We start from the raw sequence: 18,278 nt of genomic DNA, 5'->3' as shown, positions 1-18,278 counted from the left end.
GGACAAACGTGTTGTCTGAATATCTGCAGCTAGACAGATGTGTGTCAGTGATAAGATCCCTCATTCATCCCTCAGAGATGAATGATTGTTTAGTCCATGATGGAAGGCTGTATGTGGTCCCAAGACAAAGGACATGAGATGACTAAATAAGCAAAAGTCCTGAGTTTCTGCACCCGCAAGGTGGTCTGTAATGCCCATGCTTCTGCACAAGGTAAGGTCCCCATTCAGTTCAAACCTCAAGTGGGCCAAATGCCACACCAGACACAGGGGCAGGGATGCTGGTGTATTAGAGGCAGCTATGATTCTCGGCTGAATAGAAGCTCTTGGGTAGCATCACTGAGACTTTCCTCTTGGCAACCAGACCTTCCCTACTTTCAGTTCCCGGTGCTGGGGTGCAGCTGACCCCAGCCCTGGCTTCAGTGGGTGATGAATGGTTGTAGGATGGGCTAGTGAGCATCATTCTCTGGGATTGGAACTGGTGGTCTCTAGAGCCCGTATAGAGCAGACTGCAGAGAGGTGGATGTGTACACGTTCAAGGCTGCTCACCTTGCGCTGGCCAACCTTATGTACATCAGGAAAAGGCACTTGATGTATCTGCATTGAGGCATCCACAGCCTACAGGCAGGCCTCTCAGCAATGAGACAGTCCCTTTGTGCAAGTTAGATAATTTCCCACCCTTTATATGAGCCCTGCCTGGTCCCAGGATGTACAGACTGGGGAGCAGACCATGAGTTCACGCCAGCCTCAAATGCTCTCTCCTCCATGTGCCTCGTTACCTCACACATATTAGTAATCTCATACACTTGTGTGCTTATGTTTGTGTGAACATGTGTTTGTGTGTGTGTGTGTGAAAAAGAGAGAAAGAAAAGAGAGAGAGGGAGAGAGGAGGCAGATTCCTTAAAGCAGAGTTTGAATACCTGGATCCAGCTCTTCTTGAAGTGTGATCTTCTCCTGGATTTTTCAAAATATTTCATGTGTTGCCTAAGCCAGTTTGAGTTGAGTTTCTGATAGTTACATCGGAAAGAGCTGTTACCAAAATGTAATGGATATACAGAGACTGAGCAAGAAACGGAAACAGCCTGTTCGCCCCCAGAGAGCCCAAAAGAGAGGAGACTGAGCAATGCTCCTCACACACTAAAAGAAAGGCCATTTCTGGGGTGGAAGGCATCTTGCATAGAACTTTAAACAGTAAAAACTGTAATTTTTTAAAAAATATAGACAAAATGAGGCATGTCTGTAAGGTATGATGAGGACCCAGTATAAGAACAGATGGCCTGGGTATATCACAGAGCAGAGCCAGAGCAGCCGGACCACAGAGAAGAGAACAAATGTAACTGGAAATGGCAAAGGGGCATCTGGGCAGGGCCAGAGCAGAGGCACCTGTTTTCGTCGGCACTTCTGGAGTGATGGGAAATTTGGGAGATTAAATATCAGAATTGCATGATTTGCTGGTGATGGGATGATGAGGTATACTGATGATGCTTGGGTTAGCTTCCAGGGCACTGGGTGACGCTATCTTGTCATACTGTGAGCACCTGCATCGCCAGTGACCTCTCAGGTGTAAGTAAAATGCCCAGTTGGAAAAGTCTTACGCAACCTGTTACTGAGAGCCGTGTGGGCGGGGGCCCTTGAACCTCATTATCTCCACCCTCTTGGAAGGACCTCACGGAGTGTAATTAGGAGAAGCTGTCCTTGAAGAACATGGCATATTTCACAAGGCTGATTTCTTTCCAGAACTTGGACTTGACTTCTCTGGAAGTGGAGTGGGGCCTTCATCGGGAAAGTCTACTACCCCTTAAAAGAAAGCGGGGTGAACACTCCAGACCCCATTATCTCTGGCAGACGGGGATAACACCTGCATTCTTTTAAACATCGAAACGATCTGTCTTAAATATTTAAACACTTGGAAAGTATCCTCATGGAGTAGCCTCAAAATGCTGATATTCTCAAAAATACTTCAATCAACAGTAAAACTCTGTACCACTTTCTCAAGTACTCTCTGAGCCCCAGTCAGACCCGCTGCTGAAAATAAGCCAGACTGATGTTCCAGGAGGCTGGACCCTTGCCTTACGGGCTCACAGCCTCTGCCGAGGTTCTTCTGTCCTTCCCCATTAACCTTCAGTTCTTCAAATTTCAGCAGAAATCCACTAGTTACCACAGAGCACATTTCTCCTAGCCATGACCAAATCTTCTAGGCTTTTCCAACCATAAGAAGAGAAATGGTCGAACTCTTGACTAGATGCTGATTTGAAAGTTTAGATAAACAACACCCTCTGTCTTGAAATGGAACAAGCGTGATGGGGATATCCCTAAATAAAGGATGCAATCCTAAATGATTCATCTTATTTTTCCCCCAATGGCAGCTGAATTTATTAGCCATATTGCTAGCCATGAATGAAGTTGGTGAATTCAAGTAGTAAGGCACTCATATGCGAGGTCCTGTCCGAGGGGCGCAGATAACACGCAAATATAAGCCAGCAGGACACCTACTCCCAAACCGCCTCTCCCCGTCCCGGCATGTCTGATAAACTGCCCACCTCCTTATGTAGCACAGCCTGGGAGGCTGTGTTGCTAGTCTGTATGTTTCTGGGGTGCACGCTGTGCATCTCACAAATCCCTATTCGTGGGGGTCTGTTGTGGGCTCCCAAACAAGCACATATGGAGGGAACTGGATCAGGTTACTTGGCTTACTTAAGTTGATCAGAGCCTATTTTGTTTCCCTTGAACTCGGGGACTACTGTTTCACCATTCCTTGACCCCTCGCCTTACCCCAGGCACACCCAATGTTCCTTACACCCCACTGCTCCTCTCTTTGTAGTAGAACATCCTATTGTTCTACTACATAGAACATAGGTATTGGCCTTATCACCTGCTTTAATTTCTTTACTCTTGGTCCTTCTGCTGAGTGTTAAGAACCTTCAGCCAGAGGAGTATCATTATCATCTCTGCCTTTCCTACACCTAGCAAGGCTTTGGCACAGAGAAATTGTAAAGTAAAAATATAATTTGTGAAGTTTTAATTCTATTGTTGTGTTCTACTACTAGCAATCATTTTAGAAAATTTTTGTTAACAACATTAATACCACCTAAAAATGAACTTCTTAGCCATTCATTAACCACATATGGGACATCTATTCCCTGCCAGCCACTGTCTAGGTGTTCCATACTCACTCTTTAATCTTTACAGGTAGGCAGTATTATCCTGTCTTAAAGATGGGGACCCTGAGGCTCAGTCCTAGGAAGGGGCAGACCTGAGATTCAAATAGAGATCTCCCTGGCATGACAGCCAGTGCTCTCTACCTCGACTGTACAGAAATCACTCCTAGAGAGAGGTTTTCAACATCTAAACCTACCCTCATCAGTGGCAACCCACTGTCCTTAGGAGAACATGCAAAACCCCTAAGGTGGCAGCAAGCCACTCTGCTTGCTCTGGCCCTGCCTCATCTTCATTCACCCTTGTCCCTTCCCAGCTCAGGTCATCCCAGTAACTTGCTCTTCTTCCAGTTCACTGATGACATCCAGTGCTTTCCTGACTCAAGAGCTTCAAACATTCCCTCCCCTTAGTCAAAACCACTTCCTTAAAATACTTTAGCCCATATTCCTCCTTCTTCAGATTTCAACTTAAAGATCACTTCCTTGGAGAGGGCCTCTGATCTGCCCAAATTAAAGTCTTCCCCTTGTTATAATCTCCCATTATACTTGTATCTTCCCTGTCTATTGCTCTTTCCAAGTTATAATGATCTATTTATCTGTGCACTTATTTAATGTATATCTCTCCTTTAGAGTAAGCTACCTGAGAGTGAGGCCCATGTCTGCTGTGTTTACGATTGTGCCCCTAGCTCCTAACACAGGATCTGAGGCACCCTGGGCACTTGATGCCTATTTACTAATGAATGAATGAGTAGATAAGTGGATGGAAACACTACCTATCTCCTCAGCTGCTGACAGTGTGGGTCCAAATCCCATGGCACAGGTCATGAAGGTAGGACTGACTCACTGATGACCAATTATTGGCTTAGCCAATTTAGAATTTAAACCAAAGGCTCTTATGATTCTTTATTTCAGGTTCAAGGTAGATTCTGGTCTACTGTGCACAGAAGGGAATTGCCTTGTTTCTTACCTGTACATGATCTTTGTATAGAGATGCATATAGTTCCTGTCCTTTTCGTCTGTAGTTCTCGATACATGACACGAAGTCCTGGAGAAGAGACAAAACAAATCACAACTAATAACAGCTGTGATTTTAGATAAAAACTTCTCTACTCTGACCAGTTGTTGGGGGAAGTAAGAGTTACAGGACTTGTTGGTCAAATCAATCACAACCTCATGAATACATGTACCACCTATGCTGTTACAATCACATATACACTCACATAGATGTTTATGGGTTACTTCCACTTCCAGCTACGATGAACTAGCTTGTAGCAGATAAATCTTCCTCCCAAGAATAACTAGAAAAGCTAGAATATAATAGATAAATTAAAATGGAATTCTAAAAAATGTTCAAGTAACTCACGTTTATGGAATAGTGCACCCAACAATAGTAAAATACACATTTTTCAAGCCCCCACAAAATATATACCAAGACAAACTATGTGCTGGACCATAAAATAAATCTCAACAAATTTTTTAAAAATTAAAACCTGCAAAATATGTTCTCTGACCATAACAGAATCAAACTGAAATCAATAACAGGAAATCTCCAAACACTTGGGAACTAAACAATATACTTCTAAATAATCTATGGATCAAAAAGTAAGTCTCAAGGGAAATTTTTAAAAATACATAGTACAGTATGTATCAAAATTTGTCACATAGCTAAAACAATACTGAGAGAGAAATATATGTCACCAAATGCATGCATTAGAAAAGAGTTAAGTTTTAGAAAATCTGAACAGACCAATAACAAATAGATTAAATTAGTGATCAAATACTTCTCAAAAAAGAAAAGCCCAGGACTGGATGGCTTCACAGGAGAATTCTATCAAATATTCAAAGAAGAATTAATACCAAACCTTCTTAAATTTCCAAAAAATAGAAGAAGAGGGAATACTTCCCAACTCATCATATGAGGCCAGCATCACTCTAATACCAAAGTCAGGCAAAGACACCACAATAAAAGAAAATTAAAGAGCAATATCCCTGATGAACACAGATGCAAAAATCCTCCATAAAATACTGGCAAACAGAACTCAACAGCACATTATAAGAATCATATACCGTGATCAAGTAGGATTTATCCCTGGGATGCAAGGATAGTTCAATGTATGCAAATCAATCAAGGTGATACATCACATTAACAGAACAAAATTTAAAAAAAAATCATCACACAGTTCATTATATATATAAGTTTTATGCATATATGAAATTCAGCCTTTAAAAAGAAGGAAATTGTGCTGTTTGCAACAACATAGATGAACCTGGAGGACACCATGCTAAGTGAAATAAGCCAGAACACTGCATGATCTCACTTATATATGGACTCTAAAATAGTCAAATTCATAGTAGTAGAGAGTAGAACGGTGGTTTCCAGGAGCTGGGGAGAGGCAGAAATGGGGATATGTTGATTACAGGATACAGAGCTTCAGTCATGCAAAATAGTGAGTTCTGAAAACCTAATGTGCAGCATTGTGACTCTAGTTAACAAGATTGTACTATATATTTGAAATTTGTTAAGAAGTTAGAACTTAAGTGGTCTCAGCAGAAAATAAAAGGTAACTATGTGAATTACCTTGATTGTGGTGATTATTTCGCAATGTATATGTGCATCAAAACATCAAGTTGTGCATCTTAAATATATACAATTTTACCCTAATAAAGATGAAAAGATTTTAAATTAAAATATTTTTAAATGATGTAATCTTAAAATGTTTTGTATCATAGAGCCTATCTGAAAAAAAAAAGAGTAAAAATTTTAAGTCAATCTAAGATCCCACTCAAGGAACTAGAATAAAAGAGAAAAATAAACCCAAAGCAAGCAGAAGGAAGGAAATAATAAAGGTAAGAGCAGAAATCAATGCAAGTAAAAACAGGAAAACATGGAGAAAATCATTGAAACAAAACTGGTTCTTTGAAAAGATCGATAAAACTTACAAACCTGTAGAAATACTGACAAAGATAAAAAGAAGACACATATTGCCAATATATAGAATGAAATAGAGGCTATCTCTACAGACCCTGCAGACATCAAAAAGATAGCAAGGGAATATTACAAACAACTACATACACATAAATGTGACAACTCAGACTAAATGAACAAATTCTTTGCAAAAACATAAATTACCATATCTCAACCGATATAAAATAGATCATTGGACTAGACTATAAGTTAAGGAAATTGAATTCATAATTTAAATACTCCCCCAAAATAAATTTCCAGGTCCATATGATTTTGCTTGAGGATTTTACAAAGTATTTAAGCAAGAATTAACATAAGTTTTACAAAATATCTTCCAGAAAATAGAAAAAATTGGTACACTTCCCAGTTTGTTTTATGAGGCTAGCAATACCCTTATACTTTTACACCACAACCAGACAAACAGAGTACAGGAAAATAAACCTATCTTTCATGAATAGAGATGCAAAAATTCTTTAAAAAATTTTTTTTAACATCTTTATTGGAGTATAATCGCTTTACAATGGTGTGTTAGTTTCTGCTGTATAACAAAGTGAATCAGCTATACATATACACATATCCCCATATCCCCTCCCTCTTGCGTCTCCCTCCCACCCTCCCTATTCCACCCCTCTAAGTGGTCACAAAGCACTGAGCTGATCTCCCTGTGCTATGCTGCTGCTTCCCACTAGCTATCTATTTTACATTTGGTAGTGTATATATGTCCATGCCACTCTCTCACTTCATCCCAGCTTACCCTTCCCTCTCCCTGTGTCCTCAGGTCCATTCTCTATGTCTGCGTCTTTACTCCTGTCCTGCCCCTAGGTTCTTCAGAACCAGTATGTGTTTTGTTTTTTTTTTTAAGATTCTATATATATGTATTAGCATACGGTATTTGTTTTTCTCTTTCTGACTTACTTCACTCTGTATGACACTCTCTAGGTCCATCCACCTCACTACAAATAACTCAATTTCATTTCTTTTTATGGCTGAGTAATATTCCATTGTATATATGTGCCACATCTTCTTTATCCATTTATCTGTCAATGGACACTTAGGTTGCTTCCATGTCCTGGCTATTGTAATAGAGATACAAAAATTCTTAACAAAATATTAGCAAATAGAACCTAGCAATGCATAAAAAGAATTACATACAATGACCAAGTAGGTTGATTCCAGGAACACAAAGCTGGTAGATACCCCAAAAGCAATCAATATAATCTACTATATTAGTAGGTTAAAGAAGAAAATGACATGATTATATCAATTGATGCAGAATAGCATTTGACAAAATTCCACACTCATTCATAATAAAACTCTCGGAAAACCAGGAATAGAGGGGAACTACCTTAACATAATAAAGATCATCTACAAAACCCCACAGCTAACATTATATTTAATGTGAAACAATAAATGCTTTCTCTCTAAGACTGGAAACAAAGCAAAGATGTCTGCTTTTACTGCTCTCATTCAACAAATCGCTGAAGTTCTTAGATTTTACACCAAAAGCATAAAAGAAAAAAAATAATGAATTGGATCTCATTAGCATTAAAAACTTTTGCTCCACAAAAACCCACATAAAAATGATGTAATAATAAGCTACAATCTAGGAGAAAACATTTGCAAGTCACATCAATCAAAGGACTAGTATGAAGAACTCTTAAAACTCAACAGCACAAAAAACAAAAATCCCATTAGAATATGCACAAAAGACATGAATAGACATAAAGAGGTCATGCATATCACAATGAAGCACATGAGCACCATGTTCTACATCATTAACCATTAAGAAAATGAAAATAAAAACCACAATGAGAAATCACTACACACCTATCTGAATGGTTAAAATTAAGAGGTGACAACACCAAATGCTGGTGATGATACAGAGCAACTTGATCACTCATACATTGCTGGTGGAATGTATGGTACAGCCACTCCAGAAAGTAGGTCAGTAGATTTTTTTTTTAAATCTAGGCAACTACCATAGTATCCAGCAGTTGTAACCTCTGGGGATTTATCACAGTGAAATGAAAACTTATACTCACACAACAACCTGTATGTGAATGTTTATAGAAGCTTTATTCATAATAGACAAAAACTGGAAACAACCCAGATGACCTTCAATAGGTGAATGATTAAAGAAACTATGATACATCCATACCATGGAATACCGCTCAGCAATAAAAAAGAATGAACTGTTGATACATGCAACAACCTGGATGAATCTGAACAGAATTATGCTGAGTAAGAAAAGACAATCCCAAAAGGGCAACATGAGAACTTCTTGTAGTGATGGAAATGTTCCTTGTTGTGATACTGTATTACAGTTTTGCAAGATGATACCATTGTGGGAAACTGGATGAAGGGTACATGGGATCTCTCTGTATTATTTCTTGCCATTGCATGTGAATCTACAATTTGCAAAATAATCATTATATGTAGTCCTCACCACTAGGAACTCATAGAAAAAAAATCTTCACTTAAGAATGTCATTGATGGGGCTCCCCTGGTGCAGTGGTTGAGAATCCACCTGCCAATGCAAGGAACATGGGTTCGATCCCTGGTCTGGGAAGATCCCACATGCTGTGGAGCAAGTAAGCCCATGTGCCACAACTGCTGAGCCCGCATGCTGCAACTACTGAAGCCTGTGCACCTACAGCCCGTGCTCCACAACAGGAGAGGCCACCACAATGAGAAGCCCGTACACCACAATGAAGAGTAGCCCCTGCTCTCCACAACTAGAGACAGCCCATGTGCAGCAATGAAGATGTAACCTAGCCAAAAATAAATAAATTAAATAAATAAATTTATTTTAAAAATAAATAAAATGGAAAAGTAAAAGGGTCCTGCTACATAGAAGTAAAACTTTGAAAAAAAAAAGAATGTCATTGATGAAACAGTACAAATGATTAATTTTATGAAATCTCAGTCTTTGAATACAGTCTTTTTTAATAGTCTGTGTGATAAATGGGAAATCTGCGTAAAGCACTTCTGAATACCAAAAACCATGATGGTCATTTCAAGGAAAAGCACTTGTATAATTGTTAGAGTTGTGAGCTGAACTAGTTGCTTTTGTCATAGAACATCACTTTTATTTGAAAGAATGACTGACAGACAAAACTAAAGTTATGAAGACTTGGATATCTGGCAGACCTTTTCTTGAAAATGAACAAAGTGAACCTGTCATATCAAATAAAACCACTGACAGTATTTTCTGCCTATGATGAAATTTGGGCTTTCAAATTTCGAATATTAGAATGTTGAAAAGCTTGTACCTGCCTCTGTGAGCCTGACAGTTTCTCAGTAGATAAATATTTTTCTGATAAGATTGGTGGTACATGAATATGATTTTTCCATATTGCATAATGAAACATGTCAATGTTTGGGAGATCTCGTAACTCAGGGAACCAATATTCTCATTGTATGTTACTTGCATGCTCCAATGCATGTTATAAATCATGTATGGGTTAAAATATCCATTCAAAGTACAAGATAATCCAATACATTTTACTGTAACAGAGTACAAAAATTTCACTGATAAAAGTTTCAAGTAACCTTTCAGAAACTACTACTTGTTGAATTTTGGTGTAGTATCAAAGAAGAATAACTATAATTTTCTGAAAACTCTATTAAAATACTCCTTTCTTTTCTAACTACATATCTGTGAAAGACCAGATTTTCTTCATGTATTTCAACCAAAAAAAAAAAGTATTACAACTGATTGAATAAAGAAGCAGATATGAGAATCCAGCTGTCTTTTACTAAGTCAGATAGATATTAAAGAATTTGCAAAAATATAAAACAGTACTAGTCTTTTCAAAATTTTTTGTTTTGAAAAATATAGTTATTTATTAAAGATGCTATTTATGCTTACATATAATAGATTTATTACTGCTATCTTAAAATGAATAAATGCCTTATTTTTAAAATTCTGTTTTAATTTCTAACATGGTAAATATCAATAGATACAATTGATATAAACAACAGCTCTTTGAAGTCTCAATAATTTTTAAGAGAGTAAACAGGTCTTGAGACCAAAAAGTCTGAGAACTCTATGAAAATGTTGGTCAACTGCTATGAAAGTGAATGAACTACTACTTCATGAAAAGACACGGATAAATTTCACACAGTTTGGAATGAAATAAGCCAGAAAGAAGAGCATATGATATGTTATTTCACACACATAAAAGTAAAATGTGGAAAACTGATGTATGATATTAGCTGCCAGGAAACTGGCTACTTTGGGGGTGCTAGAGACTAGAATCGGGCATGGAGTGTGGGGTGCTTCTGGGGAGCCGTTAATGTTGTTTTTTTTTTTTTTTTTGCGGTACACAGGCCTCTCACTGTTGTGACCTCTCCCATTGTGGAGCACAGGCTCCAGACGCGGAGGCTCAGCAGCCATGGCTCACAGGCCCAGCCGCTCTGTGGCATGTGGGATCTTCACGGACCGGGGCACGAACCCATGTCACCTGCATCGGCAGGTGGACTCTCAACCACTGCGCCACCAGGGAAGCCCAATGTTGTATTTTTTTTAATCTGGGTAGTGGTCACATGTTTACGCCATTAAAATTCTTAAATTTGTATATTTATGATTGGAACACTTTTTTTCTATGTGTGCTATACTTCAATAAAATAAAAAAGTATTTACCAGCAAAGACTCAAAACTATGGAAACAATATAATTTTTAAAAACCCCAGTTACTGTTTTGGAGTAGTGGAAATAGGGTGATTTCTTTCTTTCTTTCTTCTTTTTTTTGTTTACAAAATTTTCCTTAATATTGCTGTTACACGTTTATACACATTTACAAGTAACAATCATTATGAGCAGCGCAAGTGACATAAAATGCTGACAAATTTGACTAATTTTACATCAAATTTTACATCTAAGGCAAAAGCCCAGTCTTTTTTCTAATATGATGCTTTGGAGATGTGCGGCAGGAGAAGAGAGCTCGTGGGGGAACTTGGACACAAAGCAGCCCCTGTCAAACAATGAATGTGCTATCTCACTGAAGAACAGGCCTGGTATGGATCATCCCAGGGGGTTAAGTGGGGGAGTTTCAGGCAGGGACACTCGGGCAAGATATATGAAAAGATATTCAAACTTTCATGCTGTTCTGAGTGCTGCTAAATCAGACTGTTTCACATAGAATCAAAGTCCAGACAGCTTGGTTCCTGGCCCTTACAAGCCACATTCCATGGGCAAATCACTTAATATTTCCAATTTGATTTATCATCTATAAAATGAAGGTAATAGTACCTCCTCTGTCTAGTCCAAAGAGATATTATAAAGATAAGATGAGACAGTAAAATGAAACTTCATAAAAGGGTCACCCAGAGACTATTTGGGTGTAAGTCATGGGTAAGATCAGTTGAAAAATTTGACCTAGATGGTCTCTTCTGAATGAACAGTTATAGAAAATGCTGTATGATTTCAGTTATATATCATATTTACTCTTCAAATAAATACCCTATCTACAATAGCTGCAGCCCAGTGCTGTTTACACCCTTGTTCAGATATTCCATGTCTACCCTCAAATTTTCTCTCTGTTGTTAAGTTCAACAAATAGTCATTGTCCACCTACCATTTTCCAGGCCCTGCAGTACAAAGATGAGCCCCATATCTGCTTTTGTGGAGTCCAGTAGAAGAGCATATAATTATGTGTCGACATGGCCAATGTTGAGACCAAGCTATGTTTGGGACATGGTGACACAGGTCACAGTCAGCACAAAGAAGAGGAGACCATGGTGTTCAGTGAAGTCTCCCGGGTTGAGATGCTGCTTTAGCTGAATCTTGAATGAGAGGTTTTAAATAGAAGCCTGATGTGGTCCCATTAGCATTTTTGCTAACTCGCTCTGGTAGCAATTTGAAGGATGGATTTAATGAAGACAAGACTAAAAGTAGGGAGCTCCCTTAGACACTATCATGACGGCACAAGTGAGGGCTCACAGGATGGAATGGGTGAAGGAGAGGAGTCAAATTCAAGAACAACATGGAAAATAAAATTGGGATAAACTGGTGACTGTATGAGAGGGTAAGAATTACTCTAAAATTTCTAGTTTGCCTAATGGAACGAATTAAATTAGATAAACTAAGAAAAATTAATAGATATCACAAAAACAAGAGAAAGAGCAAGTTTAAGCGATATGAGGACATGTTGAATTTGAAGCGTCAGTGGTACAGCTGGACATCCCTGGGAGAAAGCTCAAGTGAAAGTTCCAAGTTCTATATAGATCTGTGAGCGACCAGCAATCAAATGATAACTAAACCCTGAGAGATGATAAGATGCCTCATGGAGAGTACGTGCAGAGAGGAGCTTGATGAGTCAAGGTCAGAAACCGGAGACCACTAGCAAAGTGTAGGATAGGAGAAGAAAGGTTAGAAAAGTTTAAGGAAAATCAGAAAGAGAAATGTCATGGAGACCCAGGGCTGTTTAACCACAGTGAGTGCATCAGAGAAGTCCTGTAGGATGAAGCCTGAAAATGTCTTGGATTTGCCTATAGAAATTGGTCTTTGGTAATTTCTACAAGTTATTTCAGGGGAATGATTAGACGGCAGCGAGTCAACTAGAAATTTGGAGATAAGGAAATGGAGATAATGAATACTGCCAACTCATTCAAGAAACCTGAATCTGAAGAAGAGAAAAAAAGAGGTGGGAGTAGGGCCATGCAATATAAGAGGAATGATACAACCCAAGTGTATTGCTAGGCTGTGGGGAGCTTGGCAGTAGATGGGAGAAGGTTGAAAAGCAAAGGGAAGAGGAAGGCGGCACAGGTTCCACGGGATAAGAGAAGAGAGGATGGAATCAGCAGCCCATGTAGAGGCTGACCTGAGCCATGAGGAAGGGCTCATGCTTGGAAGCTGGATGGAAGGACTTGAGGATGGGTGCAGATGTGGATGAGTGTGTGAGTGGAACACTAGAGAGTGAGGTGCTTCACACTTGATGGCTTCCAGTTCCAGGGTAGAGTAAAGGGGAAGATGGCTCTGCTTCCCCTGAGTGCTGAGCAGGGATGAAGGCTTGGAATAGTGGATTAGGAGGATGGGAGAGGGACCTGACCAGGGACCTAACCTGATGAGTTATATAAAAGTGTTGATAGTCCAAATATTTGTTATCCCTTGGTCCATTCTCTCAACATTACATCCAGTTAACTAATTTGCACATAGCACTTTACAGCTGACAAAGGAGTTTCCATATGCATTATCACATTTAATATTTAGCCACCTGACAAACCTGTATTATTATTATCCCCATTTTACGGAAGAGGAAGCTGAGGACAAGTGAGATAAGTGACTCCAACAATACGGGAGTTGGCAGTGCTGGAAGATGACTTCTTGGATTCTGCCATCACGTGAGTCTCTCCCACGTGGTTTCCACCCTGTGTGTTGCCACAGTGCTAAGCAAACATTACTTTGCAATTGTTTTTGAGACCTTTCATGCCCTGAAAAGTTGTCACACTCAGGATGTGGAGACAAGAAGAGGGCGGCTCAAGGGCAGAGGCCCATCTGCCTGGGCAGCAGTGAATATGGCACATTGATGGGAGACAAATTCAGAGCAAAGCTCTGCATTGCTTATTGGAGCAAAATAGCCTTTGCTTAGCAACTGCCTGTGTGTTAAACAGTTTGAGAACCTTTGAAGTAGGACCAAGGCCTCAGAAGGCTGTTTGGAGATTTGAGAGGGAAAGCAGATCTGGTTCAAAGAGCCTCTGCCTTGCTGTCCCAGTGCCTCCTTAGGGAAGGGTTTGGCTACAGGACACAGATCAGATCTTGGAATGGGGAACAAGGCACAGCCTACCTGGAGGGTCACCTTTAAGTGAGCTGACCTCAGCTTGATGGTGCCCAGCTTTGCCAGGGGCACCCCTGGGGCTGGCCAGCTGCTGGTGACCCTCCTGCCCAAGCTCTCCCACAGGAAGCGCCTGCTGTCACTGATGACAGTCATTACATTGTTTGTTTAAAGCATCATTAGTCCTGTAATTACAGTTGTATGGCCTAGCCAGAAAGGAGAAAGACCAATATCTAAACACAGCCTCTCAGATCCTGCTTGGAAACTCAGTACCAACATTACAGTTGTACGTCCTGGACTCTCCAGCCAAGCACGGCACGTGTCGGGTCTGGAACTAAACTCAGTAGTAAGAAATGCCACCGTATCTACCATGTGCTGACACATATGCATGTCATTTTAATCCTTTGTCTCACAGTTTTCACTGCTAGTCACTTACACTAAGGAAATCATAAGATATATGCACAAACATTCACTGGACAGTATTTTCCACCATCTTATTTATAGCAGCCTAAAATGAAACAATGTAAATATAAACACATGAAGGTATGGTTCATCCGTACTGTAGAGCATTATGCAGTCACCACAAATTATGCTCACAAAGGGCCACCACTAGCCCATACAGCACCTTTGTGTCCCCTTTGGGCAGATGCCATCCTGGACCTGTTCGGATAACTTGAGTAGTGGGACAAAGGCTGGATTTCAGCTTCTTTTTGCCACGTTGGCCAGATGCCCTTGTGCATAACCTACACAACTGTTCACGGCAGTCCTGGTGTCAAAAAAGTTTTGATGATATGGAACCAGGTTTTTGATGTACTGAGATTTTTTTTAAAGGAGGTTAGAAAATAATATGCTAACAATAACAATTAAACGTGTATAGATTTTGCATGGAAAAGAAAAACTGAAAAAAAATATAGGGCTTTGGTCGTTAGTGCTGTTTGCCAAATATTTCCAGTTCTCTCCTCCTGTAGCTACATGGCATGATTCACCCTTCCTGCCACCTTTGAGCCATAGGTGAGGCCAGGGAGACGTGTGCCGAAACTTTAAGGGCTCATGCTCTGTTTGCTAAGCTCTTTTTTAATTGCCATGGCAGTGCTCAAAGTTCTAGACAACGGCTACTCCATGAGCTGGTATCACTGGGCGAGGTTAAGGCTCAGAAGACTCCCAACCAACTCACAATGCACGTGTAGCACAGGTGAGAAATAAACCTTTGCTATTTTAGGGCAATTAGTTTTGGGGGTGTTTGTTACTGTAACATAACTTTTCCTGAATAATACACACACCAAAAATGTCAGGAAGGGTTATAGTGGAATTGCATTAAAATACATAAAATTCATTTGGATTCATATTTGTGATCTGTGAAAAAAGATCAACAGAGCTAAGTGAAAGCAAGTGTGAGATCAATTAAATATTATGAGCAAAAAGCTCAAACAATTTGAGCAACAAGATAAATACCAGGCTTAATGGATTATAGCCCAAATTATAAAATAAATACACTGGTCACCTCTCCTCCACTGATGCAGGCTGGATTGGATTAACAGTGTCATGTAGTTGGCTGGCAGTGAGCAACCGAGGAAACCATGTCTGTGCGAGCCCTTTGTCGTGATTATGTAACTGGTAATTATCAAGAATACTCTTCTCTTTCCCAGCACGCCTCCTCAGGGCCCCAGGGCAGAGTGCAAAGCCTGCCGAGGCAGTGCTCCACATTACAGCAGCTGGTTCCCCGCCTGAAGCCCCCCAAGAATAAGCTCCTCAAGGACAATGTCCATCCCTGTTCCCAAGGGTCTGGCAAATGGAGACAATAGATGAAAGTCTGAGAGACTGAAATGAAGCTCATAGATTTTGGCACTCCTCTGAGCTAAATTCTCTGCAGCTGGTCACTTCCTGCCCAGAGTAAAACACTGCTGATGGTCAGATATAGGGCCAGGTGATAAGATTTCTGGGTCTGCAAAGAACAAAGGTCAGGAGCTGGGCAGTGCTGGTCCTCACTTCCACTGCCACGTTTAAACCTGTCTGAAATTCAATGTTTTCCTGGTTGTGAAACATTCAATAAACAGATCACATATGCAATTTTTCTATTTTGCCTTCTCTACATAAGGTTAATATATCTGCCTTCAAATATAAGTTCTTACTGGAGACCTGGCTTTAGTTAAAGGATAGAAGCAGTTAATGAGAAAACAATGAAATGCTTTCCCTGTTGGTTGGCAAATCTTGTATAATACCTACATGTGTACCCGTAAAATGTTAGCAGTTCGTTATGAAGGTAAACAGGAACCAAGGGACAGAACGGCCTGGGTCTGCATCAAGCCATAGTCAAGGTGTCTTTGGAAGATATCTATTTGGACAACTCAGGCCAGGAAATGCTCTTTTTTCTCCAAGTGCCCAGATAATTGCACTTTTCTCTACTGTGGAGACATAGCCCCTGGATTCTTAATAAATGTCAAGCAACACCAGAGTAATAATCATATTTCCAGCAATAATGACAAACAACTGGTGCTTGGAGTGGGTGAAGAGGGACCAGATCACTACAGCACAATTCATCTCTTGTTAAATTCACTCACATATTAATTTCTAAGATGAACAGTGGTTTCTAATTTGTCTTTTTTGAACTGTGCTGTTTTTATTAAATTCAATTGTCATGAGACTGACTACTTTTTAAAAAAGACACTCCCGTGTAGCAAAGGACAAAAGCTTTGGAACTGCAGGTACCAGGCCTTCTCTAAGAAGCCAGCTTCCCTCCTCTTTTTCTCCTTCTTGGGCATCAGAGCCTCTGTGAGACTCAGACAGATGGGAAGCATCACCACACTGACCTTTCCTGAACTCAGCCACATCTCCTCAAGTTTCCGTTATCGTCTTCCTTAGAGGTGAGGCTCGTGGAGACACAGACCTCCTCGGGCAGGATCAGAAGGTTAGGAATTACGAGAAGGGGTCTGGATGAGAGATGAATGTGAGGATCTACCTTGGAGGACTGCAACGCATGGAAACATTTTCCCCTGAACACATTTTGAGACTTGAGGCTGCTGTTACCGACTGACTCATGTTCCCCACAAATTCATATGTTGAAACCCCAACTCCTAGTACCTCAGAGTATGACTGTATTTTAGAGGTAGGGCCATTAAAAAGGTAATTAAACCAAACAAGCCTGTTAGAGTGTGCACTAATCAAATCTAGTCAGTGTTCTCATAGGAAGAGGAAAAGATCCTAGGGATGCTCTCGTGGAGAAGACGGACATTTACAAGCCACGGAGAAACCAAACCTGCAGACACCTTGATCTCAGATTTCCAGCCTCCAGAACTGTGAGAAAATAAATATCTGTTGGTGAAGCCCCTAGCCTGTGGTATTTTGCTAAGGCAACGCTGGCAAACTAATTCAGCCTCCTTGACTCCAAATGATGTCTAGCACTGAGAAAGCCTGGACACTGAAAGTGGCATTTCAAGTAGAGATAACAAATGGGGGCTGGAGCTTATGGGGAGGGTTCCTTCCTTAGGCTGTAAGGAGAGAGACAAGGCCACTTTGGCCAGGAGCAGCACATCGCTGTCCAGGACTAGAGCAGAACCCTTGGCTTGAGCTCTCAAGACGTCACTGGGTGCTATCTGGGCCCACACTGGGATCTTCCGGAGGGCAACCGTGACCACATCCCTGTGCTCCGGGATGCTGCACACACCTGCTCACCTCGGCTCTCTTGGGAGTCACACTGGGACTTGTCAGTAGGTGCCCACTGTTGGGCTGAATGTGACTCACAGGTAACATAATCAACACCAGCCCTTCCCTCTCCCTTAGGCTTGTCCCGCATAGATATGGCCACTGTGAATTAAAAATAGTTAACTGTAGGGCTTCCCTGGTGGCGCAGTGGTTGAGAGTCCACCTGCTGATGCAGGGGACACGGGTTCGTGCCCCGGTCCGGGAAGATCCCACATGTCACGGAGCAGCTGGGTCCGTGAGCCATGGCCGCTGAGCCTGCGCGTCCGGAGCCTGTGCTCCGCAACAGGAGAGGCCACAGCAGTGAGAGGCCCGCGTACCGCCAAAAAAAAAAAAAAAGTTAACTGTAGCCACAGGGACCATGGCCAGGCAGGAAAGGGTTTTCAGAAGGGACAGTGTTTTTAAAGTACAGGAGAAGCAGTTGGTCTGACGGGAGGGGGAGGCTCTTCCAAGCAGATGGGACCACATTTGCCCAAGGGTAGAGATGGGAGAAGACAGGGTACATTACGATAAAATATAGAAGTGGGCCCATTTGGAGCAAACACTGTGCAAGATTGTCACAGGAGAGAAACTTAGAAATTCAAACAGTGAGAGTCAGGCTCCCTGCACTGTGGTCGTGGGTCTGAGTCCTCTTCTGGACAGTGTAGGAACAAATGATGGTTTTTAATCAGGGACATGACATGATCAGATC

At 40.9% G+C, this 18,278-nt stretch overlaps 1 protein-coding gene across 1 annotated transcript in view; it reads right to left on the bottom strand.

Annotated features, from left to right (window-relative positions):
• The window catches only part of WDFY4 (WDFY family member 4), a 294,420-nt gene that overhangs the window by 102,216 nt on the left and 173,926 nt on the right, over window positions 1-18,278 (bottom strand). Inside the window, exon 40 of the mRNA XM_082637674.1 lies at window positions 4,120-4,197. Within this exon, the coding sequence (XP_082493800.1) occupies window positions 4,120-4,197 (78 nt within the window). The remainder of the gene's footprint in view (window positions 1-4,119; window positions 4,198-18,278) is intronic.

The sequence above is a fragment of the Mesoplodon mirus genome (genome assembly GCF_964341445.2).
Source record: "Mesoplodon mirus genome assembly, chromosome: 2".
In the NCBI taxonomy this organism is placed as follows: domain Eukaryota; kingdom Metazoa; phylum Chordata; class Mammalia; order Artiodactyla; family Ziphiidae; genus Mesoplodon; species Mesoplodon mirus.
This window is presented reverse-complemented; position numbering and strand designations above follow the sequence as displayed.